Source organism: Typopeltis vanoorti, chromosome 16 (genome assembly GCF_054136105.1).
Source record: "Typopeltis vanoorti isolate ZY-2024b chromosome 16, IOZ_Tvanoo_1.0, whole genome shotgun sequence".
In the NCBI taxonomy this organism is placed as follows: domain Eukaryota; kingdom Metazoa; phylum Arthropoda; class Arachnida; order Uropygi; family Thelyphonidae; genus Typopeltis; species Typopeltis vanoorti.
The window spans coordinates 105,882,238-105,894,276 of record NC_143564.1 but is presented as its reverse complement, the minus strand read 5'-3'; the positions used below and the strand labels follow the sequence as shown (position 1 = coordinate 105,894,276).

Here is a 12,039-nt window from a genome sequence, read left to right as displayed (position 1 = left end):
ATTGGAAGCATTAAAATTTGTTTTAATCCTTTCTGTGTGCTGATAATATTCCATTAAACCTCCAACATGGACCCTTAACTATATCCCATTTACTATTAGCTTTTTTATCCTGAAATTATCCTGATTATTATGATAGTACTACATGAAAAACTTACATCATTACTAACTTCCTATCAACAATTTTCCTTGAAATCAATCTATTATCTGTCAAGACTCCAACATAATCAGATCTTATATTTCTGTCTTCTAAAGCATTTTTTCCTGTATCAATCCACTTATATTTAATTAAATTATAATACTGGAATTAACCCACGTAAAATAATATTTATCAGTATAATTTTTGCCTGAGTATGAAAGGCATCTTCAGTACAATGCTGATGGAACAATAACTGACAATTAAAAAAGGTGATGCCTAAGTAGCTAATGTAAGATAACTAAAAAGGTCATTAAATTTCCTAACTTATTAAAAAAATAATAAAATTAAATTTAAAAAAAATAAAAATAAAATAAAAAATAATAAATTACATAAAATAAAAATAAATAATTAATTAAATAATATATATAAATACACAATTTAAAAAGTTAGGAAAGATTAGCTGATTTAAAAAGTGCTATCTCCCACCAAGGAGATAGACATAGACCATCAGATCTGTTTAAGTTAGTAGAGTGAAGTAAAGTTTCACATTTCTTTATAAAGCCATGCCATGAGGCACTGACTTTCGTGAAGGACTTGTCTTGTTCCAATGAACTCTATGTCTAGTGTTGATGGCATGCTCTGCAAGTCCAGACTGTTCAGATTCATGGTATTGAATATAACACTTGTGTTCTTCTAGCTGAATAAAAGAAAATCTTCCTGTTTGTCCGAAATAAGATAACCCACAGGAGCAAGGAATCTAGTAGACAAGTGGATAATTGAGATGGGGTGCAAAATAATGCTAATTATTTAAATTTAATGATGTCGGCTGCCCTTTGTATATATTTTAACTTTAATTATTTATTTTAACTAAACTTTGTCTTAACTTTATTTAACTACACTAGGTTAGACTACCAACTATATTAACACAAACTTCTGAAAGTTAATCACACCGCGACCAATTTCTGTCCCCCCCCCTTGCTCTTAAACAAACTTTGTGTTATAAAGTAAATTTAATGTGTGCAGTTCCCCACTCTCATACAAATAAAATTAGAAAATTTATTTTATTTTTGACTGCACCATCTAATTTGAGTAAATATTGTTTGAATATTAGGGTGAGGAAAAACAGGAATTAATCACTGAATATATCCAAATTTCTCTATATGCAAGTCATGACTATTCGTATCTTATTATGCCTACAGGTTGGCATTTTTTTGGACATAATGCATTTGCCAAAGAACTGATAGTAACAAAACAAAAACATTTATTTTAAAACTAGACACAAGAACCACATTACACTCAAGATATTGTGCAATTATCACACTTGACCCTTTTGCAAGTAGGTAATGCAACTTATATGACAAAACTTCAAAATGCACACAAATTGAGTTAACTCGTTAGGCATAAATTACGTACATACTTGCTCACTGCATAAATAGGTTACCAAAATCCTTCCCATGCAGACTGACTTAACATTTGACTAACTATATATAATTTCATAATATTACTGCTCCCAACATCATAACTAAGCACACAGACATTATTTAAACTTTCTTTCTGCAAAACTTGTGACTTAGTTAACACCTGTTTACAATTTATTTCTTGTAAGCACTTTCACAATTCTGAGATACACTTCCTTAAAAATTTCAAAAGTAGTGTGGACTTACAATTTCACCAAGAATTAAGAGTCCAAACAAATCACAGTGTACTTCTTCAGGATCATAGCGTATGATGAAGATGAATAAAAGAAAGGAGCGTGTAAAAGATGATGCAATGTTGGGATGAACCATGAGGAGTAGTGAAGATGTTGTGGCCTTACAAGAAGACTTGAATAAATTGAGTGATTGGGCATGGAAATGGGGATGTGAGTTCATGTTACAAAATTAAGGTTTTAAAATTTGGAAAACAAAGATGGGATGCAGAATTTATGCTTGGTGAGGATATATTGTTGGAGGTGGAGGAAATAAGAGATCTGGGAGTGATAGTGGATAAGGATATAAAATTTAGGGAACACATAGCCAAAATTGTGAAGACAACACAAAGGCTTCTGGGAATGATGCGGAGGACACTGACATTTAGAAGTAGGGAGATTCTTGTTCCATTATATAAGGCTTTGATTTGGCCACACGTGGACTACATGGAACCCAGATTTGGTCACCTGGTTTTCAGAAGGATGAAGAGATGTTGGAAAGGGTCCAAAGGCAACTGACTAAGGTAGTTTCTGACCTCTGGAATGTCAAGTATGAGGAAAGATTGAGATGTAATTTGCAGAGTCTGGAGGACAGGAGGAAGAGGGGAGATATGATAGAGACCTACAAGTTGGTAAGGGGTTGTTATAGGATCAATGCTGGAGAAGTTCTACATAAAATAGTGGGAGATCAGGGGAGAACCAGAGGTCATCCCTGGAAACAATATAAAGAGGGTGTGAGTAGGGGAGTGAGAGGCAGGTTTTTTTTCGTGTAAGTTGTAAATGACTGGAATGCCTTACCTGAGAGTGTAGTGTCTGCAAGGAGTTTGAGTGTGTTTAAGACACAGTATGAGCTGTGTGTGTGATAAAAGGACCTCCCAGATGAGTCTTTGACTCCATGAGATCTTGGGGTAGTAATAATAATATCTTTTTCTCCCATTTTCATGTCACCTTTATCACTTCTAATTCCTTTTACAGCACTCTTTCCTCCATTTCTGAGCTTTTTTTTAACAGCCACAAGAATATTTTGTCACCTTCCTGATATTTATTTCCTATGTTCTTACCAAAGTCTTCCCATGACTTTTGTTTAGCTATAGTGTTTTTCAGGTTATCTTGGAAGTAAAGAAATATATTACAGGTTGGTGACCTACCATATATTTCTTTACTTCCAAGATAACTTGAAAAAGAGTATAGTTATATTTATGTTTGGCTTTCATACATTTGTCTATGTATTCTTGCACCGCCCAAATTGGTTTATTCACTAGGAACTTTTGATATGCTTCCCTCTTTTCATTCATCTTTAATTTCCTGTGTCCACCATGGAATTCTGATTTTTCTATCCTTGCAGACAACCTCACCATATGCTTCTCTGGCTAAATCAATCAATGTATTCTTCAGAGCTGGCACTAAATCTCCAAAGTCTGGTTCCTGTTCTCAAACACTTTCATTTTTTCTTGAATAATGTTTGTGTATTTTAGTCTAGTTCACATCTGAGAGCTGCACAACTTTTATTCGCTTTAAACCTTTCTTACATGTTCTTCTTTTCAATATGAAATTAAATTTTAACCTGTTCAAGACTAAATGGCGTTCACTTCCAATTTCAGTTTCTCTTTTCAATATGAAATTAAATTTTAACCTGTTCAAGACTAAATGGCGTTCACTTCCAATTTCAAATCCTCTGTACACTCTAGTGTCCTGCACCAGTGAGAAAACATCATTATGAACAATAACATAGTCAAAGAGACTTTTCTCATTCCTTGCTTCTTCTCTTCAAGTGAATTTGTGCATATTTTTATGTTGGAACCAGTGGCGACCAGTGAAAATTTCAAGTGGGGGTGCTGCATATACAAAATAAGAGATGTTGTTTATTATTTTAACAGTATAATAGAACACAGAAACTAAGTAAATAATTAATTTATTGACTTGATGCTGATATTTCGCTGGTATTATAACCAGCATCTTCAGAGCACAAAAACACTGTTTGTCACAATACACGAGACTAAAACAACATGGTGTACTTAACCAAAATTGTAGCAGCAACACAAAGACTAGAGTCCTGATTTTGGCGCCCTCTATCTGAAAAAAAAAAAAAAAAAAAAAAAAAAACGCTATCATATATTACTAGAGTCCTAGAAAAGTGCTAGTTTTTTCTTAATATGACTGTCTCCCAGATCCTCGGCAAGTTAATACAGCCATATTTGTTGAGATTTGGAGTGTGTTTTAGGGCTTCTGTCGCCTCTAAGAACAATCTCTCTGATTTATATGGGTTTCTGTGTAGTACTTTTGTGTTTTTCCAGTTGATCCTGTGTGCAGGGGTATCCAGAGCATGGTCTGCTAGGCCGGACTTCCCATAATGATATTTCCGGACGTATCGTTTATGTTCGCTGATGCAGATATTCACAGTTCCTCCTGTTTGACCGTAGTAGGCTTGATTGCATGAGCAGGGTACTTGGTAGACTCCTGGATGTGATAAAGGAGGAATGCTGTCCTTGGGTGAGCGGATGAAGGTGGCTAATTTGCTACATGGTCTGAATGTAGTGCGTAGTTTATGTTTATTGAGAATTCTTGAGATCTTTTCGGATGTGCCTTTAATGTAAGGGATGGTGACTGTTTTGTTGTAGTTCTCTGTGGTGGATGGTGGGAGGGGTTTCTTAGGAGTGTTTAGTATTTTGTTTATTTTTTGTGGATTGTAGCCGTTGGCCAAGAAGGTGTGGCGTAAGTGAGTCAGTTCAGCAGTAAGAGCCTTGTCATTTGAACAGATTGCTCTCGCTCTATGGGTTAACGTTTTTAATATGCCATATTGTTGAGAAGGATGATGGTGTGATTGTTTGTGTAAGTATCTGCCTGTATGTGTGGGTTTTCTGAAAACTGAAAATGATAAGGAACCATCTGGGAGACGTGTGATGAGTGTATCCAGGAAGGGCAGACAGTTGTTGGCTTCCAGTTCCATAGTAAAGTGGATTTTTGGATGTTGGCTATTTAAATGTGCTAAGAATGTTTTCAATGTCTCAGGGCCATGTGGCCAAATAGCAAGCACATCATCAACATAGCGTAGCCAAAGTGTTGGTTTGCAAGTGGCTGTATTGATTGCTTGTTTTTCCAGGTGTTCTATGTAAAAGTTGGCTAGGGGGGGAGAAAGGGGGGAGCCCATGGCTGTCCCATCAATTTGTTTGTATATTTTCCCTTTCCATGTGAAATATCCTGCATGTATTGTGAATTTGAATAGTTCAAATATATCAGGGGGAAAGTGTGACTTCAGTAGATTGAGGGTTTCTATTAGTGGTACATTTGTGAATAGTGAAGTGATGTCAAAGCTTACTATTAAGTCTGAGCTTTTTAGGGTGAGGTGTTGTAAGATGCTTTTTAGGTGTGCTGAATTTTTGATAAAGGAGGGAGAATTGTTAGTGAGAGTGGCTAGTAGCTTCGCTAAATGTCTAGCCAGTTTGTATGTGGGACTATTTATACTGTCCACAATTGGGCGTAGGGGTGTGCCTGGTTTGTGAATTTTTGGTGATCCATAGATCCTCGGTGTTTTAACATGGAAGGGTTTGAGTTTGTTAACTGTGTCTTTGGGCCAGGAAGTGACTTTTTTTTTAATAATTTTCGTGCCTTATTCTTTTGTGTGTTGGTGGGATTGTGATCTATAATTTTGTATGTTGACTGATCTTGTAATAGTGTGTGCATTACAAGATCAGTCAACAAATAATTCTTTTCATATTTTCAACAGTGACACTCATCATAATTCAGCCTTGTATCTATAATAAATAAATAATTATATGTTATTTGAATAGAATAGAAGAAGATTTACCAAAAATATTTCAACCTCACTACAAACACATAAAAAGTTTTGTATCTCACAGAAATAATGTGCGCAAGTATACAATTTATCTGTAGCAACACTGCTCAATGAGCAGTGTTGGATTCACTTGTTACATGCAGTGAGTGCAAACTAATATCAGTGAGTCTAGCCATAACTGACCGAAAGTGATAATTCTGACAATGTATTAGACTGCAGTGCATTTGTTTTGTAATCAAAAACATTAATCGAACAATTCGAATTATTAACTATTCAATCAATGTTGAAACATAAGCTGTAACCTTTAACATGTTGTATTGCATTTATATAATGTTGTAAGCATTGTTATTATTTATAAACACAAACAAAATTTAATTTTTTCGTTTTTTTCTTGATGGTGCTGAAGTGTCGCAGTGCTTATTTACAAGCAGCCACTGGTTGGAACATTGTGCTAAATAATAACTAGTCCATGTCCTGAGCAGAAATCCAACAAGTATTTGTCATTATTATTAGCTTTGCTCTTTTTTCCAAACTTTCCCAAAATATTTCTGTATGTCTGACAATCATTTCCTACTCTGCTATTTTGATCTCCAACAAGTACCAACTTTTCTTTTTTTTTCACTGTGTCAGTTGCTTTCTCTAAACCCTCAAAAAATTCCTCTACTTCTACCTCAGTAAAATGAGCCTTTTTGTAGCAAAGACCCAAGTTCGAATCCTGTCTATAACATGAAGAACCTTTATCATGATTTTTTCACCAAATAGTGAGTTGGCTTGTTTCATTCAGAATAGGGTTTTTTCTCCTGGAAACTCAGAATTTTTGTCCCTCAAAAATAGGCAAACTGGCCCTGTGCACACATATCTACAGACAGACAAGACACTCCTGGAATAAGGATTAGCCAACCTATTCAATAGGATTTCAGTTTTGAATGCCTACATGATAAAGTATGGGTCTATGCATGAACATAAATCAGGACAGAATCATACATTGCATTAGATTCAACATAACACAATTTGGCCATTTTTCAATGCTTAAATGATTCCTGAAACAATTACTTTTCATGTCAAGTTCAGATAACATTAATTGCTATAATTCCCATTTTTATATTATCTGGAAGCCTTAGATAATATAAATTTCAAACCGAAGACAATGCCCTTCGGTTTGAAACATGGGTTTGAATTCTCTCTAGAATGTGAAAAATCTTTATCAGGGCTTTTTCAAATATGAGTGAGCTGGTCTCACATGCATGGAGGTGGCAGGGTTTTTTCTCCTAGAAACTTGGTTTCTTCATCCTGCAAAACAGGCAAAATGAAAAGAAAAAAATATTTGAAATTTCCAGACACAGCAGATAATGAAGACCAGATTAACTGCCCTATCCCAAGCAGTAGGTTTCTAAAAAGCCATATTACTTGGCCATGAAAGGCTATTTGAACATAACATGAATGGGATGGGATATTTTCTGTGTTATAAAGGCAAACTCAGCTTACGAACATAATACAATCTTCAAAGTGTTTGTATGTTCATCATAAGATATATTGTTAAATATGTTAATGCATTTCTGAAATAAATTATCTTAATACGGAGATAGTAGAAATGTGTAATTGAACATCACTAATTCATTTTAAAAACATTTACTGTAAAATACATAAACTGAAAATAATTACATTTTTTTCACTATTTTAAAAATTTCTCTATACTACAGGTTGTCCACATTAGACCTTCCAAGTTTAGAAGAATGGTAAAAAATCGAAATTTGAAAATATGTAAGGTTTGGGTTGTCCAAATGTTTCCTGGGTCATGATGCGATGGTGCTGCTGGACAAGGCTGTCATAGTTTTGTAGCAGTTTTAAACATGGCATCAGGGTTGGAGAAAACACAAGTTGTGTGGTCGGCTCAGCTTAGCTGAAATCAATCAAAGCAGTGCAGCGTAAGTTCCATCAGTATACAAAATGGCAGTACCTGACCTTAAGAGCATCTGTTTGTGGAAAGAAAATTTCCTTACAACAGGAAGTGTTTTGAAACAACATGGAGGAGGGAAGCAGCAAATATTGGAGGAGAAAGTAAAGAGTATTCATGAGACCTGTTCGCAAAGCCTGACAAAATCCGTTAGGAGATCACCACGTGAACTGCAAATATCCTGCTTCATTGTTCACAAGGTCGCCCATCATAAGTGTCTACACTACAAAGCACAGGTGTTTCAGGAAATCAGGCAAAATGATAAGCCACAACTGGTAATGTTTGCAGCTGAAATTCTGGAAAGTGTCGACAAGAATCCAGATTTTCTTTCCCAGATTTGCTGTCAGCGGAAAAGTAAACAGGCACAATATCAGGATATGAGGGGGGGTGAAAATCCTCACTGTATCATGAAACACATTCATGACAGTCCCAAAGTAAATGTCTGATGTGGTGTGGTGCAAATGCTATCATTGGCCCATTTTTTTCCATGGAAAGCATATCAATGGAATGATTTACCTCAACATGCTGGAAAATTTCGTCTTTCCATAACTTTAAGACTTGCAACCAGGCATCCTTTCAAGGATGGTGCCCTGCCACACTGGCATTTAGAGGTCAGTGCAACTCTTGACAGGGTCTTCCCTCAGCAACGGGTCGGCCGTGGAGGACTGCTTCCCCGGTCACCATGATCACCAGACCTTACCCAACTTGATGTTTTCTTGTTGGGGTATGTGAAGAACACAGTCTATGCAACTAAAGTGGACAGCCTAGAGAACCAGATACATCACATTTCTGCTGCTGTGTCCCCAATTAACCCTGAAATGCTTCAGAGAACCTGGTCAGAGAAAGACTATCTACTTGACATTGCACATGCTACTAAAGGAGCACCAGTGGAAGTGTACTGATTTTTTTTTACAAATAGTTGGTAAGTGTTCCTTTTCACTTGTACAATTTTGGCACCATGGTTCATACGCTTAAGTAGTAGCAACATGTTGAAACTAGGGAGGGCCAATTTGGACATCCTGTATTTGTAGCAGGCCAGATCCCTATATGCACTCTTGCAATGTCAGAAAACCAAGCACTGAGGTTTTTTTTCCTATTCTGATACTGAATCCATATTGCAGTTAATGCAGTGAATCCATATTGCAGATATTGAATGCTTGCAGTTAAACAGTATTTCATTTCTTGAACAATGACATTTTGTGTTTTTAGAAATAACTATGGACCAAGCACAGCTTGCATTGTGAGCATAAACACAGTTGTTTTGTTTGTGTTTTACAATTACTGCAAATGTCAGAATAGTTGACATTGCAAACACAACCAGTCAAAGCATATGATTTGCTGTTTTCAGAACAGTTTTGCCCATTTTAGTTTCTACTAATATCAAATGACTTTTTTGTTCTTTGTCATTTTTAGTACTTTCACAATCACTAAATTCACATTTGTTTTTCTTATTTCAAAGGTATTAAAAAAAAGTAGAATGGTACATATAAATTGCCAATTTCTTGAAGGTTTGTAAATAGAGATTTGCCTGGAGAACACAGTTAATAAAAAGTAAATAACTAGCTTTACTTACCTTATCCATTAAAGTTATTGTTTGAAGAATTAACTGATCTTGCCTCAGATCATCACCATGTTTAAATATGGCTACATATTCAGAGTTGTCTGTTTTTAAGAAGGTCACCTTACATGGCATGTGTGCACTTTTGAATAACGTGGCTTTCTCTGGAATTATGCCTTTAATTTTAACTTCAGGATCAAGTGGCAGAGGTAATGGTTCAAAACTAGAAAAATTTTTCTTATTGGCTTCAGTGTCTGACAATAAAGCTTGCAATCTTTCAATCTAAAAAAAAAAAAAAAAAAGCATTTGTTTGTGAAGAAACAAACTAAACATGCACTGATTCTCAATAAAAATATTTCTTATATTCAGTTCTACATCAAAGCATCTACGATGCATGTGATATGTGACTAGAAATTTTCATTAAGATATTTTGTCAGTTTTTAGGTGATAACTGTATGTTATTTTTCAGTTTTTCCTTCACTAATAACAAGAGGATAACAATTTTAACGCAAATTAAAACAGCCAGTGTTTCAGCATTCAATGGTACTTGTTCTCAACAAGAAAGAATACTACTGATCCCAACACCACACACACACTTACAATAATATGTACTGGTAGCAAACAATGCAGTCAATAAACTAAAATTTGCATGAATATCTGCATCTCTATTATATACAAATACAGATGAGCATCTGCATTAATAATCGGTAAATTTAGGAGCTTCATGAAAGCAATTTTCAGCAATCCAAACAATCTGAAATGTTGAAATACATGTAGGGAAAGAATACACACACACACACACACACACAAACACACACACAAAGGATTTGTAAATCTTTCTGCTTCACAAAAGATACATCATCATTTTCTGGGGAATACTCAAGAAGTGTACTGGATATTATGACAGATGTAGTCAATGAACAGTTTCTAATTAATAACTGCTTCAATAACTTGTTTGCAATTCTATTTAATTAACGATAACACTTTAGATTGGCTCTGTTTATGTTCATAAACAGCAATAAAGCTTCTTCTGATATCGTGTTTTATATCCCACTGATGGCTCTCATTATCTGTTGGCTTCCATAATTTTCTTCAGAACTCTCACTCCTATATTTCTGATGTTTTCAACAATCGTATACATGCATTTCAACATCTCTTTGAACTACAATTCATCATCATCATATTCCTAATATGTATCCTCAGAAGGTGTACTGAATAATTATAATAGTACTACATGAAAAAGTTACACTGTTACTAACTTTTGATCAACAATTTTCCTCCAAATTAATCTGTTATCTGTCAAGGATGCAACATTATCAGATTTTATATTTATGTCTTTTAAGGCACTTTTAACCATATCAATCTTCTTATATCTTGGTCTTCCATTGTGTCTTTTCCCTGCCAACCTGACAAAGAAGATTTGTTTTGCTAATCTTTCTTCTCCCATTTGTTTTGTTAATCTTTCTGTTTAAGTGACCATACCACCTGAGATTAGCTCTACTAACACATTCATGAATGCTAACAATGGCAAGTTCTTTCCTAATATCATCATTTTTAATGTGATACTGAACAATGCCATTTGTGCAAGCCTCTAATCTTTCTCAGGACTGTCATATCTGTGGTCTCTAGTCTTTGGTCAAGTGTTTTATTTCTAACCCAGCTCTCAGATCCATAAGTTATTATTGGTTTCAACACTATCTTGAATACAACTAATTGAGTGTTTTGACTAATTTCTTTCTTATTCCATATAAATTTATTCAGCTGACTTTTTACCATACCAACTTCACTAATTCTGTTGTCTATTTCCATATTGTGCCTAAATAGCTGAAATGTTAAGATTACACATCCATTTGACATCTACCCTATTTATTCTTTGAACTCTCGAGACGCATTCTGATATTGCATCATTTAAGTAGTAGTAGTAGTAAATGCTTTCCATGCACTGTTGATATTCTTCCATTCCATTGAACTCGGTATACTACTCAGTTCATAATTTCCTGCTTTCTAGTTCAGAATGTAACCTTTACTGAATGGAACATTCTTCAACTTTATCACTTCCCAAGTGAGTACTGCATGATCACTGTCACAAGAGGCAGAATACTTACATTTTTAACTGACCTCAAGTTCCTTCTGTCACATGCTGCTTGAGGAAGTTGTCCCGCAACAGCTCAATAAATTCATTTTCATTCTTCTCATGAGATTCTACTGCTACCCAATCAATATTTGGATAATTAAAGTCTCCCATTATGATTACACTTCTTGCACTCATCTTTTCTATTTGGTGATGCATTTCTTCATTACTACCAACCGATCTGCCAGATCTGTAACAACACCCCACTATGTAACTGATCTTGTTAGATTCCACCTCACACCAGATGGCTTCAAACTCACTCCACATGAAATACTGTTAATAGTAGTACTACAATCATAGTCTCAACTCTAACTGGATTCAAGTCATCCAATATCATTAGCAGCACATCCCCCTCCTCTCCTATCCTTCCTAAAAATACTGTACCCTTTACACTCAATATCAGTTAGTATGTCTGATTCTGATAGTCAGGTCTCGCTAATGCGTACAATCTGAGGTCCCAACATATTGACCAAGGAAACAAACTCTACCCCTTTGTTTCTGATATTCCTAGCATTCGTGCAAAGACAATAATCTACCTGCATGTTCTTTTGTATACTCTTGTCTGCAGTCTGCATGATGCAGTTGGACAACTTGTAGCTCTCTGTTCTTCTCTAGTACCTTATAGATATAGACATCTTTGCACACATTTAATGGGCCTGGGCTGAATGAACACAATGTCAAAATTGTTCTCTCCTTGTCAACATTTCAATGATAAAAGCCCATTCCCATCGTTAGCACAGTTACATAACATTGTTGCTCTTACACTCATATTCTCACCAT

The 12,039-nt window shown here is 35.3% G+C and overlaps 1 protein-coding gene across 2 annotated transcripts in view; it reads right to left on the bottom strand.

The window, feature by feature from the left end:
- Positions 1 to 12,039, bottom strand: part of Pi3K59F (phosphatidylinositol 3-kinase 59F) — a 586,771-nt gene that overhangs the window by 208,744 nt on the left and 365,988 nt on the right. For both annotated transcript variants that reach the window (XM_090405919.1, XM_090405920.1), the window contains exon 15: positions 9,144 to 9,410. In XM_090405919.1, coding sequence (XP_090262045.1) covers positions 9,144 to 9,410 — 267 coding nt within the window. The remainder of the gene's footprint in view (positions 1 to 9,143; positions 9,411 to 12,039) is intronic.